The 20377-nt window shown below is 32.9% G+C and overlaps 1 protein-coding gene across 3 annotated transcripts; it reads right to left on the bottom strand.

Annotated features, from left to right (window-relative positions):
* Window positions 1-311: 311 nt before the first annotated feature.
* LOC114172061 (uncharacterized) lies at window positions 312-20038 on the bottom strand. 3 transcript variants are annotated; one of them, XM_085668150.1, is made up of 20 exons: window positions 19881-20038; window positions 18736-18849; window positions 17469-17559; window positions 17242-17319; window positions 17103-17162; window positions 16910-17014; window positions 12991-13101; window positions 9689-9730; window positions 9092-9205; window positions 8828-8982; window positions 8257-8387; window positions 8050-8156; window positions 7907-7949; window positions 7686-7777; window positions 5519-5567; window positions 3041-3111; window positions 2505-2624; window positions 2021-2106; window positions 1571-1616; window positions 312-731 (listed from the first exon to the last, which is right to left on the bottom strand). In XM_085668150.1, the coding sequence occupies exons 2-20, from the start codon at window positions 18813-18815 to the stop codon at window positions 723-725; spliced, it is 1590 nt and encodes a 529-aa protein (XP_085524276.1). In that variant the 5' UTR covers window positions 18816-18849; window positions 19881-20038; the 3' UTR covers window positions 312-722. The 3 variants fall into 3 exon arrangements, with proteins under 3 accessions (XP_085524276.1, XP_027912591.1, XP_085524275.1); XM_028056790.2 differs by having other exon boundaries at window positions 312-692; XM_085668149.1 differs by lacking the exon at window positions 19881-20038 and adding an exon at window positions 19656-19674 and having other exon boundaries at window positions 312-692.
* Between the last annotated feature and the right edge of the window lie 339 nt (window positions 20039-20377).

The following is a 20377-nucleotide window of genomic DNA, read 5'->3' as shown; positions in this document are numbered from 1 at the left end:
ACCTATTTGACACTATTTCAAATTATATATATGAAACGCCTCTCACCCCACAAAATCTTATCCAAAACGCGTTATCCTTAATTTTTTTTATAGTATATCCCATATAACTTTTCTCAAAATGTGTCAAAGATTTCAAGTAATTATTTTCGTCCATCAAATACATTTATAGGGTGCAAGAAGAAAAGTGTGGACTACAGAGTACAGGAAGAAAACCTGTGTATGTAAAACATGGTTCCAACGATCTGTTAACATGAATCATATTACACATTTCTTGTGCATAAAACAAAATGCGACTTAATAATTCAAGAAAATTTGAAGCTACAAATTATTGTTTCTGTACTAAGAGAAAATCATGAACAAATAAAAGTTGAGCGGGGTAGGTTAAACAGAACCTATAGCACTTATTTAACTACTGAAACTCCCTCTACTACCCACAATCACAGGCACATGATGTTATCTTGTTAACTTAGGTTAAACAAATGTTAACACTGTTTTCACTTTCTTCGCATGATACACCTTCTTAGCCTCTACACTCATGATTTTACAACAGTACACTACACATGGGATATTACATTACAAAAATAGATAAATAAATGACAGTAAAATCTTCATCTGCGCAGTAATTTCTATTTTCTTCCATACAGAAGTGCAATCTGAGGTCATGCTCTCCCTTTCCTTTTGTCATCCAATGCCTATCCACCAAAACAGGGTCCAAAATGTTGTCAGAAACACTGCTAGCACACAATATTACAGAATTTATTTAAAACACTTCCGCATAGAACATGTTAAAAATGACAGTAAAAAAGGATAATTGAAAACCACGATAAAACTTAGTGTGCAGTTACTACAAGAGAATGCGAAATGAGTCAGAAGGAAAAAACAAACTGTACTTAAGATAGCTGTTAAAAAAGTGTATCAGAATGGTTCCACTATGGTATATTGGTAAATGAAGTGCGCATGATGCTCCAGTTTAGTCAAAGGCAAGAACGAAGTCATTGAACCTGCCGTAACACATTTTCATCACGTTGAAAATGATCAACCAACTTGGCGATGTGTTTAAAAATGATACAAATTTAAATCATGAAAGTTGCATATTTGTATCATCTGATAACACAGCTTTTAGGGGATGTAGAAGAATTGCATGCAAAACCAGTCTTCAAATTCTGAAGGATAAAAAAAAGATTCTTATCTTACGAAGAGGAATTCATTACGTAGATCAATTAGGGACTGACAATTAGACAAGCATATGTGTTGGGGAGGTAGATCAATTAGGGACTGACAATTAGACAAGCATATGTGTTGGGGAGGTCCAGTGAGAATTATAGTTCAAAAGGTCACCAAAGAGCAATGTTATCAGTGGATGGAGGAAGGCTAAAATTCGACCATGTAAAAGAAAACTAAGTTTAACCATTAGAAAAGACGCTATAAATTGTATTGCTAATATAATTTGAATACACTATTTCGATGCCACTCCTTTACATCTTTACAACTAAAATTGACAATAATAGGATTAATATTACATGTCATTGATAATTGATGCCCAGGCAATTGTTAGCAGCAGATGGAATACCTTACTCTGGAAGAATCGCATAGTTAACACAAGTGTGTCTCTCATTCTACAAAGAAAAGGGTAATGAACACTGTTAATCATGTTTGTAAAATACAGTAACATTCTTATTTATGTTTGTCGTGCTGGAAATTGAAACCAGATGCATAACCGCTGAGCACAATAAATATCAAAGATGAAAGTAAATAAACTTTGGAACAATTGGTATGAAGAAAAAAACAACTATCAGCTACACGATGAGATAAGACAGATGAAAGAGCATTATAATACTGTTAATTTTTTTCAATGACATCACAGATACAACATCTAGTAGCAGTTTTTACCTAATGAAGCATCCACTGGATACTAAATTTAAGTCAGACATCCTGAAGGGTACTTTTGGAGTGACCAGTGATATTTATCAATATCCTTCAAACATTCTAATGTTAAAGCCAAATACAACAATGTTATTACCTGACACTATATGTGCTTAGAGGATGAGAAGACCCATCTGAGCATGTTAACACAAATTGCACTGAGAGACCAGAGGGAACCTTAATCTGACGAAAATCCATAAAGCAAGTGTGATGTAAGTCACGTAAGCACTGACTGTGCAAAATAAGAAAAAAAAAAGAGGAAAAAGAGAGGGGATTGAACCCAAGAAATGATATAATATATAAAAAGGATTTTTGTAATTGTATTCCATGTAGAAACATGAGTATTATTATTTATAATGACGGGAAGATATAGTAATAGAGAAAAAAAATTAATATAATGACGGGCAGATTGATTTCCACTCTAGGTATTCCAATCACATTTGTTTGCACAAATTGTTATATGATATGAATAAAGTTCCTAGGAAGTGGTGTACATGGTTTTATACATTTATGATTGGTAATTAATACACTAATGGCACTTATGATAGTTATTTGTACCACTAGAAGTTGGAATGACATACCGATAAGTCCTTTGAGAATTTCTCAGCAACTACTGTAGCTTCAGTACCGTTAATTCTAATTTGATATCCTGATCGTCTTAAGTATAGGGTTGCTCGTTCCCAATTCTCGGATGAATCCATCTATTGCAAATAATTCAAGAAAAAGTAAGGATGCATATTAAGATGCAAGGAGAACATGGAATATTTTTATACAAGAGATACTATTGAACCAAATAAGAAAATAAAAAGTGAGTAGATTTCAAAATTCTTGGAACTTAATTTTAGCAGACTAATAAAGATCCGAAATGCCAAACCTATCAAATGGAACAGTTTCAGGTTATTTGAAAGGAGATTTTCGTTTGTGTACAATTAAGTATTCTTCTACCTTGTTTAATAATATTTGATATTTTGTGTTATGTAAAAGATAAGATCAGCTGGTTCATGAGATATATTGGATTGCTCAAGAACTCTTAATGTACATCATGAACCACAAATTATGCATAGATATAATGAATAAGATCAGATCATAAAAGGTTTTTCAAATAAACCAGACCTACCAACAGTAGAACACTGAATATTGCTTCTCCTTTAGACAGATATGTGTCAATCTCATGTTGCATTTCAGAATCTATAAAGTAATCCGAAAGAAAACTACGATTAGAGAACATTAAAGGAGAACATACTATAATAATATCACAAATATTATACCATACTTGCATGAATATAATGCAATTTTATTAGCAAGAGTTGGTGGCTCTATTAGAAAGTGAATCTAAGCCTACCTCAACTTCATAAAATTAGCTTGTAGATAAGGCTTGCACCTGTTTCTATATAATAACTTAATTTGATGTAGAATTTTCAATACACTATCGAGTATTGGACATTTTAAGTGTGTGACTAGCTACCGGGATTTTGATGGAGGATCCTAATCAGTCTATCAAGAGCCACTCCCTCATATGAATCCACCATGACCAGTAAAGAGAAAGATAAACTATACCATTGTCAACTGGGACATCCTTCATTTCTAGTTGTAAAATTGATTTTTCCTTACTTGTTTAATAATTTAAATGTGTAGAGTCTCCATCATGAGGTGTTTGACTTTGCTAACCACAGTGTGTACATTTTCCCATTAGAAACAAGAGGAGTCTTGTCCCTTTTAATCTTGTTCATATTGATGTATGGAGTCCAACTAATGTCCCAAATATGTCAAGTGCTAAACGCTTTATAACCTTTATATATGATTTCCTTTTTTAACCTTTATATGATTGTTTATTACCTTTATATATGATTGTACCTGGTGACTTGGGGTTTCCTATTTAAACAAAAATCTGAGCTTAGTTCTGCTTTCATTCAATTTGTCACAATGATTAAGCATCAATTTGAAGTCAATGTTAAGAGAATTAAATCTGATAGTGCCAAGGACTACTTTAATCTTGAGTTCAATTCTTTTTTGTCATAAAGAGGGGATAATTCGTGAATCTTCATGTGTTAACACACCTGAACAAAATGAGATTGTTCAAAAGAAAAACAGTCACTTACTAGAACAAACTAAAGCTCTACTTTTTCAATATCATCTTCCTAAGAAATTTTGGGGGAAGCCCTTCTTACTACTACTTAGAATCAAATAGTCCCATGGAAGTTATTCTCTTTCTATCCATACCTAGACTCTACAAATAAACTTCAACCTAGAATATTTGGGTGTGTATCCATTGTGCATGTCCATAGTAATGGAAGGGGAAAAAATTGGATCCTAGAACTACAGTGTTTTTTAAGGATATTCAACCATGCAAAAGGGATATAAATGTTATTGTTAGAAGTGAGTTTTAAGCCTAACTCAACCCCACAAAACCGGCTTGTAAGGTGAGGATTGCACCCACTTATATATTGTGAATTGGCCTTATCTCTAGTCGATGTGGGACTTCCAACAGTTATCACCCACCATCCAAAACATTCTTTATGTCAAGAGATGTCACCTACAATAAATAAGAGAGCTACTTCAAGCAGCCTTATCTTCAGGGGGAGAATATAAGAGAAGATGAGCCTCTCAAGCTTCCAAATAGGACATTTGAAACTGCACCTGAACCTCCTGAACCTGCACATGAACCTCCACCTGAACCTACACCTAATGCGGGTGGAAAATTTGGGAAAATATGTACTTAATCTCCTCAATAGGTAAGTTGGAAGGTAGAACTAGGGGTGTTTCGTGGTGCAGTTTAGTTCAATTTTTGGATAAAAATACATTTGAACCAACCATAACAACTATGATTTGGTTTGAACGTAAAAAATCCGAACCAAACAAAGCCAAACCAATTTTTGCGATTTGGTTTGGATTGGTTTTGAGACAGGGGTCTAGTGGTTACAACCCATGTTGCTACAAGATTTCAGATAGTGGACATTTTCACCGAAAGGGCTTCTTAATGGCAGATTTTAGGATCTTGTAGGCAAGTTGAAAATAATTGATATTCATTTATCAACTTGAGGGAGAGTGTTGTAAATAAAATATTCTTGGGATAAAAATATTCTCAATATCCCTATAGTAATTAGGAAAACATTCTTTAGAATCTTTCTATTCATTTCAACATATTTTTATTTTCTTATTTTAAAGGATTTGAGAATTATTTAATTCCTTATGTTAGAAGTGAGTTTTAAGCCTAACTCAACACTACAAAACCGGCTTGTAAGGTGAGGATTGCACCCACTTATATATTGTGAATTGACCTTATCTCTAGTTGATGTGGGACTTCCAACACATCCCCTTACGCCGAGGTATATTCATCTCGTGCATGGGACAAGAAATTAGTGGGTGGTCCGCTTTAGCGGCCCGATATCGGGTGAAACAAAATGTCCAAGAAAGTTCGCTAGGATAGGCTCTAACTTGGCTCTGATACCATGTTAGAAGTGGGTTTTAAGCCTAACTCAACTCTACAATATCTAACATGTAGTAATCTAATTCAGGCCATCAAAATATTACTGAGCATCAAATAGATAAAAAAGTGCAAAGTAGGTCTTATACATTAAATTGCAAATGAACTTACCACACGTTATTTTGTTTTGATCATTTGCAAAAAGCTTCACCAGTTCCCCCTAACAAAGAAAAAAATTGACAAAAGTAAGTCAAGAATAACATTCTACTAAACAGGAGACATATATGCAAATTCCATTATATATTTTGTATAAAAAAGTGTAAATTCAAATATATCAAGTCTTGAATGAGCCATACTTAAATTCAAAGAGAAGACTATTAGATTTATGCTAAAAAAGAGGAGGAAAAGTCAAAGGTGTTAGATGTAATGGGCTTAGGCCTATCTTTTTGTGTTTTCCTATTTATAAATGTGTAACCCTATGTGCTCTACACACATTAGGGATTTAGCCTATGCCTCTCTCTCTCTCTCTCTCTCTCTCTCTCTCTCTCTCTTTTATTTTAACATTGTATCTAGAGATAGGTTTAATTCTTGCTTCTGGTGAACCCACTATGCTAAATGTTTTTTCCAGAAATTGCTACTTTTCTTTTAATTCCCAACATTATTCTTAGGTTTTTTTCCCAAGGGGAATTTTTGGCCGCCCCTGTACTACTACCACCCAGTTTGGTACCCCTGTCATGTTGCTGTCACTACTATTGTTGCCGCCACCACCGTTTGGACCGATGACACCATGGTTGTGATCATCCTGGACAAGCGACCACTATGCCACAAAAATCACGATGATTGAAGCTCCGATACACTACCCAAGCCCTTGTCACTGCTGCTTCCCCGGTTGTCAGGACTCCTCTCTAGTGTTGACCACCATTCTTAGACTTGTTTCTCCATCCTCTTCCCATATCAGCAACTTTCATTGTGATCGAAGTTGGTTAAAACTTTTTTACATTTTTTAGGGTTGTTTTTCACTTTCTCATTGGTTGAAAATTGATGCTCAATTATGCATTATACTTAAGTCTACTATTCATTTGTTAGAATATGCATTAAATATATGTAGTAGTTAGACAAAAGATCTTGGAAGTCTCACACTTTCTAGGCTTTAATGTGCCTCAATCAAAGAAAGGTATTGTAGTTTGCGAAAGGAAATATGCTTTGGATGTCTTGGAAGAAACATGCATGACTGAGTGCAGACTAGTAGATAACTCTATGGATCCAAATAAAATGTTAATGGCAGATCAAGGTGAACCTCTCTCTGATAAGAAGACTTGTTGGGAAACTTATTTATCTCACTATTACTAAACTTGATCTATCTTTTGTAATGGGTGTTTATATTTAGTTTATGCAAAAACCTTTGTATTGACCATTGAAATGCTATCATTCGCATCTTAAGATACCTTAGAAAGGTTCCAAGACAAGGTCTGTTGTACAAAGATAAAGAGAATACCCAAATATTTGGGTATTGTAATACTTACAAGGCAAGATCTCCTATGGATAGACATTACAAGGTATTGTGTTCTCATTGGAGGAATCATTATTTCTTGGAAAAGCAAGAAACAAAATTTGGGTGCCCAATCTAGTGCTAAAGCGAAATATAGGGTAATGGCGTGTCTCACTTGTATAGGGAAACAATTTCTTCAAGAATTAAAATTGTGGATCCAACAAATGAAGATATTTTGTGATAACCAAGTTTCTCTCTGCATTACTTCCAATTCGAGAAGACTAAACACATAGAACTTGACTACCATTCAATCCAAGAGTCCAAAGAAATTTGTACGGTATTTGTCGGATCCAATGATCCACTTGTAGACGTGTTCACAAAATCTCTAAAGGAACCTCAAATTGAATTTATTTGTTCTTAACATGATACATACAATTTGTATGCTTCAGTTTAAGGGGAGTGTTAGAATTAGAATATGTATTAAATATAGGTAGTTGTTAGAATGGATATTTACTGTAGGTAGTTAGTAGTTGTATTGGAAAATTGTTATATGTTATACTTATGAGCTGTCAGCATTAACTTATATAAATATTTCTGATGTAATTTTCTTCTATAAATATAGAATCACAAAACTTTAGCGTAGAAGACTAATATAGGTTCAAAATTGAAACACAAATTCCATATTTTGCTTTTGCAACATGATAGCAAAGTCTTATCCAACAAGCATATCCTAATATAAAATAATAAAACTCGATGCATTTATAGCATCCATAGATATGGCAATAAGTATATCAAATAACATACACAACATATATGATAGACTGGGCATGTAACTAATTTATTTCAAACCTGACGGCCTTTATCATCCATTGGAATACACTCAACTGCTATCAATTTATCAACATCATCAGCTGTAACTACATACTCTGGATTTGTGGCTCCTGATTCAAGAAAAACATAGATGAAAAGCAATTATCATGTTTATGTTAAAACTTCTATTAGAACAGTCCACTAAGAAAACAGGCATAAAATTCCAAACATAAATGACCAGAGGTATAAGTCCAATCTACCTTCAATGTAGTGTCTAGTGCCATCCTCAAGATGCCGAACCCACTGGTTTGAAGCCAAGAATAATGGCGATATCAGTAAATAATAGAGATGGAAATTATGGACGATATGCCAAGTTTTCAAAATTAATGGAAAGATAATTCACCTGAAACATACAAAGAGAAGTTCCACGAACTGGATATCCACATCCAAGAAGCTTTTCTCCCGGAATAGCATCACCAGAAATTTGAAAATTCTCAATGCCAGGGCCATCTAGAAATATCAGTCGTCAGTACAAAAAGATATACTATCTATTATAATATATATATATATATATATATATATATATATTAAAATAAAAAACATGAGTTACCCTCAGAAACAGACGAAGCCGTCTCATCCAGTTCAGGTTGAGGTTGATACATGTTGACATTAACAAAATTTCTTTCCATGTTTTTGTCCTGCACTCCAACTTTATCAATTGAACCATGCGGGAATACCTCCCTGAACAAATCCATCCATAGGATCATACAGTATGATCAACATAAAATTGTAAAGTCACATTACTTCTCTAAATAGCTGTCACCTTAAAATTAAACTTCTGATCACGAACATTCAAGTTAGATCAAATAGTCAAGTTGGTTCCTCTTTTCTATTGTGTGTGTAAATGTGTCTGTCAAAGTTGAAAGTGCAGATAGACAAATGGTAAAATAGAAGTAAACATTTCCCATCATATTAGGTCAAAAAACCACCAGTCGAAATTTCTTGACCATTTTCCAATAATCTTTTCAGACTGCCGATGGAACTAAAAGAATACGAGATGGCCATGAGTGTTTGCAGACCCATAACTACAGCTCAAGATGCCATGCTACACATTGCTCCTAACCATTGACAGTTAAGGTATATTCACTAGTAAACATCACAAGTGGACAAACAATACGAACCTATCAGCCTTAGAAATCTGCTGATAGTTGAATGCTTTGATAGACCAGTTTACATCTGCATTAAGTGCTGGGTGCATATATCCTGCCATATTGCTTGTTGACTGATGAGTTTGTTCATTACCGATAAGATTTTGTTGGGAGAAGTTATGCTGAAACTGAATTTAAGTTAAATTATAATTAATGAGGACAAAAACAAAAACATAAGATGACAAACACAAAAAATATAAGGACAAAGCATGAAAGAAAATTACATGCCAATAGTACCATGAAATCATTATGATTGTGACTTGTCAAATTTCCAGAACCTGGACTTTCAACAACATGATTACCGTTATCAGCACGGGTTTCTAGCACAGAGCTCAACTCTCCAATTCTATCCTGTCCAAAAAGAGTAGCCACTGATCTTTTAAATAATCAATCAACCATTGACTGCAAATTGACAAAATCAAATAGAGACTTCACTTAAAACCAAAGCATGAACCAAAAGGAGCTATAATGATAAATCAATTATGCGACTGAAAGTATGCACGTCAAGAAATATTTAATCACCCATATAATGGAAACAAATATTAAAATGAATAACTAGGTGGAAAAATAAATGAGAATACAGTAAAAGCACATATTTATGTAAAGAAGCCTCTAGATATGAAGACTGCCTAAAATTTATGAAGCAAGGAACATGTAATCAACAATGTGAACAATGTTTTATGTATAGCATCCGTTTCTACACTATGAACATGTGATATTATAATTTTCAGTAGAGATTTCTAACACTGCTTTTCACAAGGATGTAGCCAAGATAGTGACACAAATTATAATGCTGAAGACCGGTAGTGAATCATCAAAAGTGCAGAAACTTACATGTGAACTTCGAATCCTCCATTGTAATTGATCATGTAAATGCTGGACAAGGACCAATAAAAAAATTTAGAATATCTAAAAGAATTAAGGGGACCCCAATGTAGGGGACCATAACGTGTTATCAAGAACTAGATATCGAACAATGGAAAATTTAGGGGACCCCAAAAATCCTATATCAATATATATATATATATATATATATATATATATATATATATATATATATATATATATATATAGGTAGATAGAAAGTGTTCCTATCTCGATTTCAAGGATCAAGATCAAGAACAAAGCACTCTTCCTCACCCTTCAATATCAATCGGTACCCAGTATGATTGATTTAGTATTTGCCTATACTGCTTTTGAGAGAAGAGAAAGAATGACTTTTCTCATTCTTTCTCTTCTTCTCTCATAAGCAGTATAGGCAAATACTAAATCAATCATACCGGGTACTTGTTGATATTGAAGGGTGAGAAAGAGTACTTCGTTCTTGATCTTGATCCTTGAAATCGAGATAGGAACAGATAGATAGATAGTTTAAAAAAATACAAAAAATATAAGTGTAAAGCAAGAATAATAAAAGAGACAATCATAACTAATAATAATATTATTTCCAGAAATTCAAATAACAATTACATCAAATCAAAAACACCACAAATTTCAAGTTCAAAACTTAAAATAACAAAATATAAGATAAATATCTTAGATTTCTAATCATTTAGCTCTTCCTCAATTCCAACATAATTATCTTCGATGTTATCTACGTATATCCCTCGTCCTCTTCAATATTTTTAGACTCAAAGTTAGAACTATCAAATTCCAATTCATCATCAACCCACAACTTGAATCATCTCTTTGCCCTTGCTTTGTTTTGAGGCCAAAGTTGCACCTCCTTTTTTGGAAGCTTGAGAAGATCCCATACCAATACCATTACTTGATGGTTGCTTTCTTTTATTGTTTGCTTTACTCCTTGTATAAATTATTGGCTCACTAACACCTAAAGCTTCATAAACAATTGCCCAATTAAGAGAGAGATCATCATCAAAAACCAACTCATTCCCCCAATGCTCATCATCATTATGAACAATGTAATGAAGAGATATAAATTGTCATCATTCATTTGAGTTGATGGACCTAAACTGTGTAAGGAAATACTGAATTATTTCATTGATCACAATTACATGAATTACATTCCCATCAGCTCTATTTGTAACAATTAAACTCTAAAATAAGGAAATAAAAATGTTAAATGAATAGGAAGATTCTAAATATTTTTCTTCCAATTACTATAGAGATATTGAGGATATTTTTATCCTAATAATACTAATTTACAACACTTCCCCCTTAAGTTGGTAAATGAATATCAATCATTCCCAATAAGAGGTCTTGAAATCTGCCTTGAAGAAGCCCCTTAGTGAAGATGTATGTCTGCTATCTAAAATCTTTTAGGGACATAGGTTGTAACCACTTCTATCAAGATTAACTTTATTGAAATGTATGTCAATTTTAATATGTTTGGTCATATCATGTTGTACTATAATGTTCATGGCTGAATTATTATCACAATATAATTGTATAGGGATGTCAAACTTTAATTTAAGGTCATCAAATATAACTTTCATCCAAACCTTCACACACCTTGAGCAAGGGCTCAAAATAAATCTTTTTGCACTAGAATAGGATACTATCTTGTTATTTGCTTCTCTAGGTTACCAAACTTTCTCAAAGAAACATGCTTCGAAAATAGGAAAAACACAAGAAGGGAAGGTTCAATTGTGTTTTAAAGGAATTGTAAGCTATCCCGCTCTCTCTATGGTCTCAAGCAATCTCCACATATTTGGTTCATAAAGTTCAGCCACATTGTTCAATCCTTTGGACTGAAATCCAGCGAGGCAGACCACTCTGTTTTCTATTGTCATAACTCTATGTGTATACTTAATAAAGTATGTGGATGATATAGTTATCACAAGAAATGATGTTTCCTAAAATTCATCAGTTAAAGGAGCATGTATGCAATCATTGAAGTAGCTCAATCAAAGGAGTGGTAATTTCTCAAAGAAATTATGCTCTTCATATCCTGAAAGAAACATATATGTCTGATTGTAAACTAGTAAATTACCCCATGGATCCAAATAAAAAATTAATGGCAGAACAAGGACAAGCTTTCTTATCCAGAAAGATATAGAAGACTGGTTAGAAAACTTATTTATCTCACTATTACTAGATCAGAATGTCCTTTGCAGCTGGTGTTGTGTCAATTCATGCAAAAACCATATATTGATCACTCGAATGTTGTCATTCGCATCCTAAGATATCTCAAAAAAGCTCAAGGGCAAGGAATACTTTATGAAGATAAAGGGAATACCCAAAATTTAAGTTATTGGGATGTTGATTGGGTTGGTTATCCTATGGATAGATGCTCTACTACAAGATAATGTGTTTTGCTTAGAGGAAATATTATTTCTTGGAAAAGTAATGAGCAAAATGTTGTTGTCTGATCATCTACCGAAGTTGAGTATAGAGCATGTCATCTCTTACTTGTGAGCTTATATGGGTAAAACAGTTCTTACGTTCTTACCAGAATCAGAATTTTGTAATATTCAGCTAATGAAAATGTATTGTGATAACAAGACTACTCTCCACATTGCTTCCAATCCAGTGTTCCATGAGAGAACTAAACACATCGAAGTTGATTGTCATTTTATTCAGGAAAAGTTGTTATCCAAAGTGTGAGAATAGTGAAAACTAGGTATAGGATTAATTCCCCCTTGTGAAGAAAATACACATAGGATAATATATTTATAATAAAGAATAATACCAGAAAATATGGGTTAAGTCCAAATACACAATATTGTAACTAGGATAAGATATTGTAACTAACAATATCTTAAAAATATATAACACATAGAAATTTGTATCGAATTTGTCGGATCAAATGATCAACTTGCATATGTATTAACACAATCCTTGAGCATCTCTTCTCTCTGTTGTTAAAAAACTAAATTGCAGAATCTGCCCATTATAAATCAAATATTGTACCAAAATATAAAATTCCGAAACAAAAAGATACACACTGCACCAAATACATATCAACAGTCAGCGGATGAATGCTTTATGCTCTCAGGATCATTCAATCTTCTTAATCCATGTCCAAGAATTTTTCGTCAGCTCAAAAAAAAAATTGGCATTCAAAGGTCACTTAAGAATTCATGAAACAAGTGACATGACACGAGTACAGGACATGCAAAGATCAATGCATTATAATGTTTAACCTATCATATACAAGACCACATATTTCATACCTTTACACAGCTAGATATTGAAGAGGCGTTCATAACACGAGGCCAAAGACTATATTCAGCAAGCAACCCCAGCATAGAAGACATGAAGATATATCTCTCATCATCTACAGCCTATAAGAACATGTACATCAAGAATAGTAATCAGAAGTTCAGGAATAAAGAAAAGTTATGTGTGTGTATCAAATCCATATAATATTTGATCAATTGCAAAATAAGCATATAACTAGCGCTTGATTTGGTATAATTAAGGAAATAATCTCTATTAATATATGACTTCAACCACATATTTTGAGAAAATATCTTTTCTATAATGAATTGATCATTGTTATTTTAGATCTTTTAATAACAGATTTGGCTCAATTAAGTGAAGACTCAATGAAAGATTCCAAGAAAATAAATCCTTGTTGTTTCAGAAATGGCAGTAATGTAGGGAACTTGAACTACAAATGAGAACAAGGTGATTCTGGCAGCTGTTGCAAAGCTAAGAAAATGCTATGACGTCCATTGCCAGGCTATACATTCAACCATAAACAGTACAACATCATCACACAACCACTAGTAAAATGAGTAACTATGCTCAAAAGAAGATGGCCCAATTATAAAAATAGACCAATCAAACATATATTTGGCAGTGGACTTAATACAGAAACTAAAGAAGCAATGCCTAAAGAACTGTATGGGGGAAACTTAGTAGTAATGATAAGACGAATGTAATAGAGAATACATTCCTTTGTAAGTTAGTAATTGGAGCCATCAAAGATAAAATCATTTAGAGGAGAACTAGAACAAAAGGGGAGAGCCATCAATGAGCCGTCTTAGGGATAGAGCAGGGTCCTCCACATATATAAAAATTGTTAAACTCTAGGGAAGACAGACTTGAATAAATAATATGGAGGAAATACAGTGTATTCAGTGCTTTGCTTTTTATTGATGTATATGCAGGATTTACAAAGTAAGGTGAGGTCCTTACCTTAAACCCTAACCCTAAAGCTGGGTATCCACAAAAGAAATAATAATAAAATATATAACATCATTACATTTTAAGAAACAAACATTGAGCTGAAACTGTGTTTTTGTGACAGCATGGGTGCTTTATTATATTGAGAAAAAAGAATCAATACAATAAATAGAAAAGATTTAATATCCTCTAAACAAAGATATGATACGAAAATAAATAAAAATATTCCTAATAATGCATATATAATCTAGTTATTCCTGATTATATAGGATCAACTCTTTGTTTCTATAATTATAACAAAAACAGTGAAGGAAAGGATGATATCGGAGATTCAAGACATTTAAATAAAATATTCCATTTTTCAATCACTTGATTCTCTTCATTATAATGCTTGACCTTTTTTATCATTGAAAGAAGGAGAAAAAAGAAAGTTCCAGTCATTCTCCTTCAACTAGTCTGTCTTTATACATTGTATCTAATCTCCATAAACTAATTAGCATTTTACTTCCAAGGCACAGCACAACCAGGTACTTGCCGAGTGACTCGGAGGTCATAGGTTCAAATCAAGGAATTAATCTGTTTGGTCATAAGGTAAAGCTGCATAATTCTACATTTCCCAAAACCCACTGTAAAGAATTCTCATGTACTGAGTTATACTGCTTTTTTTAACCTTATCTTTAGTGTCTTTTGTTTGAGCCTTCACTAATCTTGCTTTACTTTGTTTATTTTATTTTATTCTATCTTACTTTACTTTCTTTTCCATAAGGCGTCATTAATATTGGCTTTAAAATTTGTTTAGTTATTTTCTGCAGGAATGAACTGTACTGACTACACTATACTATGCTACAACGTTTGGAAAACTATGATGAATTCCTACATTATGCCTATTCTTTAGGTTATTCACTTACACATTAATATCAATTTGAGCACCAGCCAGTCACAATGTACTGTCCAATCTATGGACACTGGAGGTCAATCATGCCTCTAGTTGGATTCTGGAAGTTATATTTTGATGTTCTCTTGCCTCTTAGGTTTGATCATATTGCTCAATGCCCAAAAAGTGGCCAAGATTATTTTGTCAAAGAGAGGAAGTTTTGGAAATTTTGGAGAAATGAGGATGGAAGATAGTTTCCTTATGAATTTGTCTTTATACCTTAACCTAATAATAAAGCTCATAATGCTCAAAGCCCAAAAATTGGCCAGATAATTTTTGTCATTTGAGAGAAAATGTGAACGGAAGATAATTGTCTAATAAATGCGTTTTTATTAACCTTAACCTGATAACCTAGTAAATGAAAAGATGTTTTCATTATTAATATCCCATTTTACATATACACAACGACACAAGAATGATGGTTTGTCCTTTCCATAGTAGTCAATCCAGGAATGCAGCATGGAGTGCCCGACCCCAAAATGGGATAGACTTCAATTTGAATATATTGCATACCTACTAAACAATTATTACTACATATATATGCTCAAAAAGAGAAAAAATATTCAAGATTCGTGTACTAGTCATTGTTCATAATTAATAATAAAATCTGATAGTATATCTAAACAAAACAAAAAGTAGATAATCAGGAAAAAGTGCTTACAACATCTAAAAGTCAAAAAGCATTTTCAAAACTCTTGTTAAAAGTTTTAAAAGTTTTCAACAACTAGTCTGTTTTTCAAACTCTTTTTAAATTTCATTATATTTTAAAAGTTTTATCAGCAAACACTTTTTAAAAAATTAATTTAAATCATATTTCTTCTTTAAAATCTTACAATATCATTGTATTCATCACTATGGAGAAACAAAGTACAAAAAGTAAACACAATTAATAGATCATTAAAAAATATTTAGTGGTCTATTCTCTTTTATAAAAATACTAGAATGATGCATATAATTTTAGAAATATGCAGTTTCAATATTTTTTTATTTCTCCCTTAAATGCTATAATATATTTATTAATATTTTTTAATTATAATACAGACCAATGTCAACATGTGGGTGGTTTTGGCTTATAAGTGCAGCTACTGCATGAGATAGATAGCATGGAACAATGAGAGAGGGACAAAGAGGGGGATAGAGAAAATGACATATTCACTGTAGTGGATGAGAAACCGCTCCAGGAGTGGATTACACTCACCCTGCCACTTCACCAAACAGAGATGAATCGCTCTTTGCATAGTGACAGAATCCTGCTCCCCAGGTCTAGGCAATGTGCTGCCATAGATCATGATTAGCTACTGTTCCGTTTATGCATTATTCAGGCCTAACAGGCTTTCAATTTTGTGAGTATGTAACATAAAAATATATAACAGTCTCCTGAGAACCAATGCGCATGAGTATAACTTTTGGGGTACTTAAATGGTTAAAATAATCATTTGGTCCCTATGGGTAACACTTATTTAGGTATCAGTCCCTACATGGGAAAAAATTAAGTTTGACTCCATCTAACACATTGGTTCCTGCTGTAACTATGATTCTTTGGTTTTAAAGTTTTAGTCCCTATATGCCCTAACGGGAACTACAGCATATGTTTTTGTCATATTGAAACCAAGTCCATGAGAGTGTCACTACAGCAACCAAATGATTAGTGTAACCTGATTAAATCTTTCTTGATGTAAATTGTTTCTTATATCAAAATTTCTTTCAACTTAACTTTTTTAGGCGTTTTAATGAAAATTTATACTTGCACCAGCAGAAATAAAATTAGTGTGCAAATTGGGAACTTTTAAGTTAAGCAGAGATTATTTTGGGTCCATTCTAAAATGAATTCAAATAAAAATAGAAAGCCATTAATCGACATCAACAACCACAGTAGAGAATCAACACACCAGCTAACTTTAATTATATAGGTAATGGTAGCATTCCATCTCTACCAATAATAAATAGCCATAAAAGTAGCAACAACACAATAAAATAATGAAAAGAGGGTCAATAAAATATTGATATCATCATGAAACAATACTTACTTTCAAATCATGAGCAAGTTTTAAATTTTCTTCAAGATAACCTTTTCTTCGAGCCAAATCATTAGAAGCAGATGAAATAGCTTCACTTTGCTTCTCATCAACTGCCTAATAGAAATGTAACATTCAAAGTTTAAGACTGATGCTATATAAGTAAGATGCTAAAATATAACTATTTACAAAGACATTTACTAACCATTCTTAGTTCAGAGAATTGCCTCTCCAGTTTGCATTTCTCATTCAACAGCTGCAGTTCCTGCTTCCATTAAATTTGGTTAATTTCCTCAAAAGTTGAAGATGTAAATAGACATAACTGACACGTGTATATTTTGTACCTTCATGCAGGCAAAAGCAATCTGTTCACGGAGGGAGAGGATCTCCTCTTCTTGCCCCCTTGCTCGTGAATAAAGTTCCTACAAACAAACTTAAAATATGATGGAATTGTATGAAGCACCTTGTATCTTTCAAAGAAAAAAAAAATGCATGAATGCATTGTGACGCCTTCTAGCATTTTTTTTCTGCCAGAATCTCCTGTATAAAATTTACTAGTTTACTTTATTACCGTGGCTGGTGTGGCATCTTGGTCCTGGATGTGATTTTGTGCATCATTGCTTTTGAAATTTCTTTGAGTCAGTTGTGTTTCAAAATTGTGCCTACAATGGAAGCATCAAATTTATTACATCACAACTTGAACATAACAGATTGTAATTTTCAAGATAGCTCAGAAACACCACATCACCTTCCTTAAGGTGGAACCCTTTTCCTCCAAATTATTTGTAAATACACTCATTGTTAAAAGTGTAGACCTTTCTTCTAATAATGTATCACTCAAGAAAGCATCACTATGAGAATATGACATCCCGACTAGGTTGACACTTCACATCTCACCAATCACCTGCTCTCCCAAGGATACGTATATACAAGAGAATAAGGAACCACAATACAAAAAAAGTCATGGGAGGACCTAAACAAAACCTATGAATCAAGAAAATCTATACTCTAGCAGTCCAAACCTATTTCTGAAAAATCAAAACTTACACAAGAAAATCTATACTCTAGCATTCATGGCCACACGATCTCAATCTTAAACTCAACCCCCAAATTAGCATGTCTATTATCAATACATCTATTTCCCTCCCTAAAAATGTGAGGAACTTTCAAATTCAAAATATTACACAAAGCCACGCAACACTTCCATCTTCCTTAGCTAAACCGAGGAACCATGGAAGGATTGCAAAATGCTTCAACCACCAACTGTCAACTGTCAATCACTTTCCAACCATAAAGAATTCCATCCTCTAATTACTGCAAGCTCAATGACTAACATGGCTCCAAGAAGCTCAGCCTTAAGCGCAACGTCATTGCCAAGAAAGGAATAAAACCCCCCCACAAATTCACCTTTGCTACCATAGAAAATACTAGCACAAGCCACCAATCCAAGATTCACACAAGTCGCACCATCAATATTACATTTAATATACCCAATATCAGGGGACTTCCAAACAACAATTGTCACTTTAGGAGACTTTTGAGTTAAAAGTGTATTCTTTTATTATTAAGAAAATGACATTGAATGTCCAAGACCTTTAACAAATCCAGATAGGTCGTAACCATGCTTGGGAGACTTAAGGTCAAAATTTTACTGATTCACTGTTGATTGGACTAGAGATTAGAACAATCATTTTTTTTTAAACTTTAAAAAATGTAGAAATAAAGTATGAAAATGAACACAACATTTGCAGAACATAATGACAATCTTAAAAAGGGTCAATGTACGACAATGATGGATTTTTTTGTCAAAAATTGTATTATAAGAATCAATTTATTACCTTCCTAGAATCTTAGAGCCTTGGCCAGGAACCCCATCATTTTTATGTAGTACATGTGAAGAATTTGTAACAGAAGACATAGAATGGCCTGCACAAGGTCCCCTTCAAAATAACCTGCAATTGAATGATAGTTGATTCAATCCATTATTAACAATAAATTCCTTCATACGATCCCTTTATTCAGGTCCAAATCAAGGTTTCTGAATGATCGGCTTCGTACCAGGGAACGATTCAAGAGGAAACAAATACCAAGGAGTTAACTTATTCAATGCGCAAAGCATATCTTTATTAATTCACAATACATTACTTCACACATAACTACATGATCCTTTGTTCCAAAACTTTTTTCTTAAAAGCTCTCTCAGTAACCACTAAAAGAAGGTAGTAATATACCACAATAAGCTATAATCCAAATACACCCCAAGTACACGCACACAATTTTCCTTTTTTAAATGTTATTTATTAATATGTTAGATTTTGTTAATGGGAATACTCAAACCCGCTACTTATCCCTCCCTCCCTTTCACTTTTATCATCAAGCCAATTACACATAGTGGTATATTGTTCTAACAACAAACCTCAAAGCAGTATACACAATAACATTTTCGCATGACAGAATTTCTTTCTGTCATATTAAGTTTGCTGTTATATAGAATAAATAATTAGTTTAGCTACTATCATTAGTTTTGCAGTTACATTTATCATTTGAATTCACCTTCATCTCTTGAATGAAACAGACTTTCTCTGTATAATAAGAACTATGCTCATAAACTTCGTTACAAATTACAATACACAATTATGAGTATAACCATCGAATTAGCACCACAAAACAAACTCTCAAAATTAACCCATTTCATTTCACCACATTACTGACATCCCAAATTTCTCACACAATCATGAACATCATCCTATCATCCTACCACAATTCCCAAAGATCGGGAACTCTGTAAACACTCGTTTTTCTGTGCAAAAAAAAAAAAAACACAATGTAAAAAATAACAAGAAAGGAAAACTACAACAACTTGAAACACAGTTGCATCAAACACAAAGCATTTAAACCAAATTAACAAACTAACACAATAAATTGGGAAAATGAAATTAAGAAGAAGAAGAAGAGAAACGCGTATGCAGAATATGAAACTCACCGACAGCAAGTTCAAAACGTCGCCAACCTCCGAGAAAAAGAGATTGTAAGAAAATTTGAGGGATGGGAAAAGGAACTCAGAAGTTGTACATGACGGGGCAGAGAGAGAAGGAGCGAGGAAATGTGGATTTGTGATGCAAGTCAAAGGGAATTAGAGAAAAGAAAATAGTAAAAGTGAGACATTTTCAGAGAAAAATACATAAATAAATGAATAAAAAATAAAAATAAAGTTTGGATCAAGTTAATTTAAAAAATATTTACTTATTTAATAATATAATAATTCTAACAAGCTATTTAATTTTCACGGATAATTAAGACAAGATGAAGAGTAATTTTAAAGATTTTTTAAATATTTTTTAAGTATTTTTTAATATAGAATAAATTAATAATGTGGTTATGTTATGCTTGAAACAGGGAAAATAATTGCGTTGAAGAAAAAGAAAAATTATCGGAAAATAGAGAGCCTAAAACAAAAGAAAGATGTTTCATTTAGCACTT

The sequence above is a fragment of the Vigna unguiculata genome, chromosome 10 (assembly GCF_037176805.1).
Source record: "Vigna unguiculata cultivar grain cowpea cultivar isolate G323 ecotype 2 chromosome 10, ASM3717680v1, whole genome shotgun sequence".
In the NCBI taxonomy this organism is placed as follows: Eukaryota; Viridiplantae; Streptophyta; class Magnoliopsida; order Fabales; family Fabaceae; genus Vigna; species Vigna unguiculata.
Note: the sequence above shows the minus strand (reverse complement) of the source record. Positions and strands in the feature narration are given on the sequence as shown.

Bases quoted from the DNA above. Each gene is read 5' to 3' on its own strand.
- LOC114172061 (XM_028056790.2), bottom strand. From the start codon at position 18,815: ATGTCTTCTGTTACAAATTCTTCACATGTACTACATAAAAATGATGGG. The intron at 7,778-7,906 runs GTAGATTGGACT...TTCTTGAATCAG, and splicing joins CACTAGACACTACATTGAAG to GAGCCACAAATCCAGAGTAT. The intron at 3,112-5,518 runs GTAAGTTCATTT...ATTACTTTATAG, and splicing joins TCAAAACAAAATAACGTGTG to ATTCTGAAATGCAACATGAG.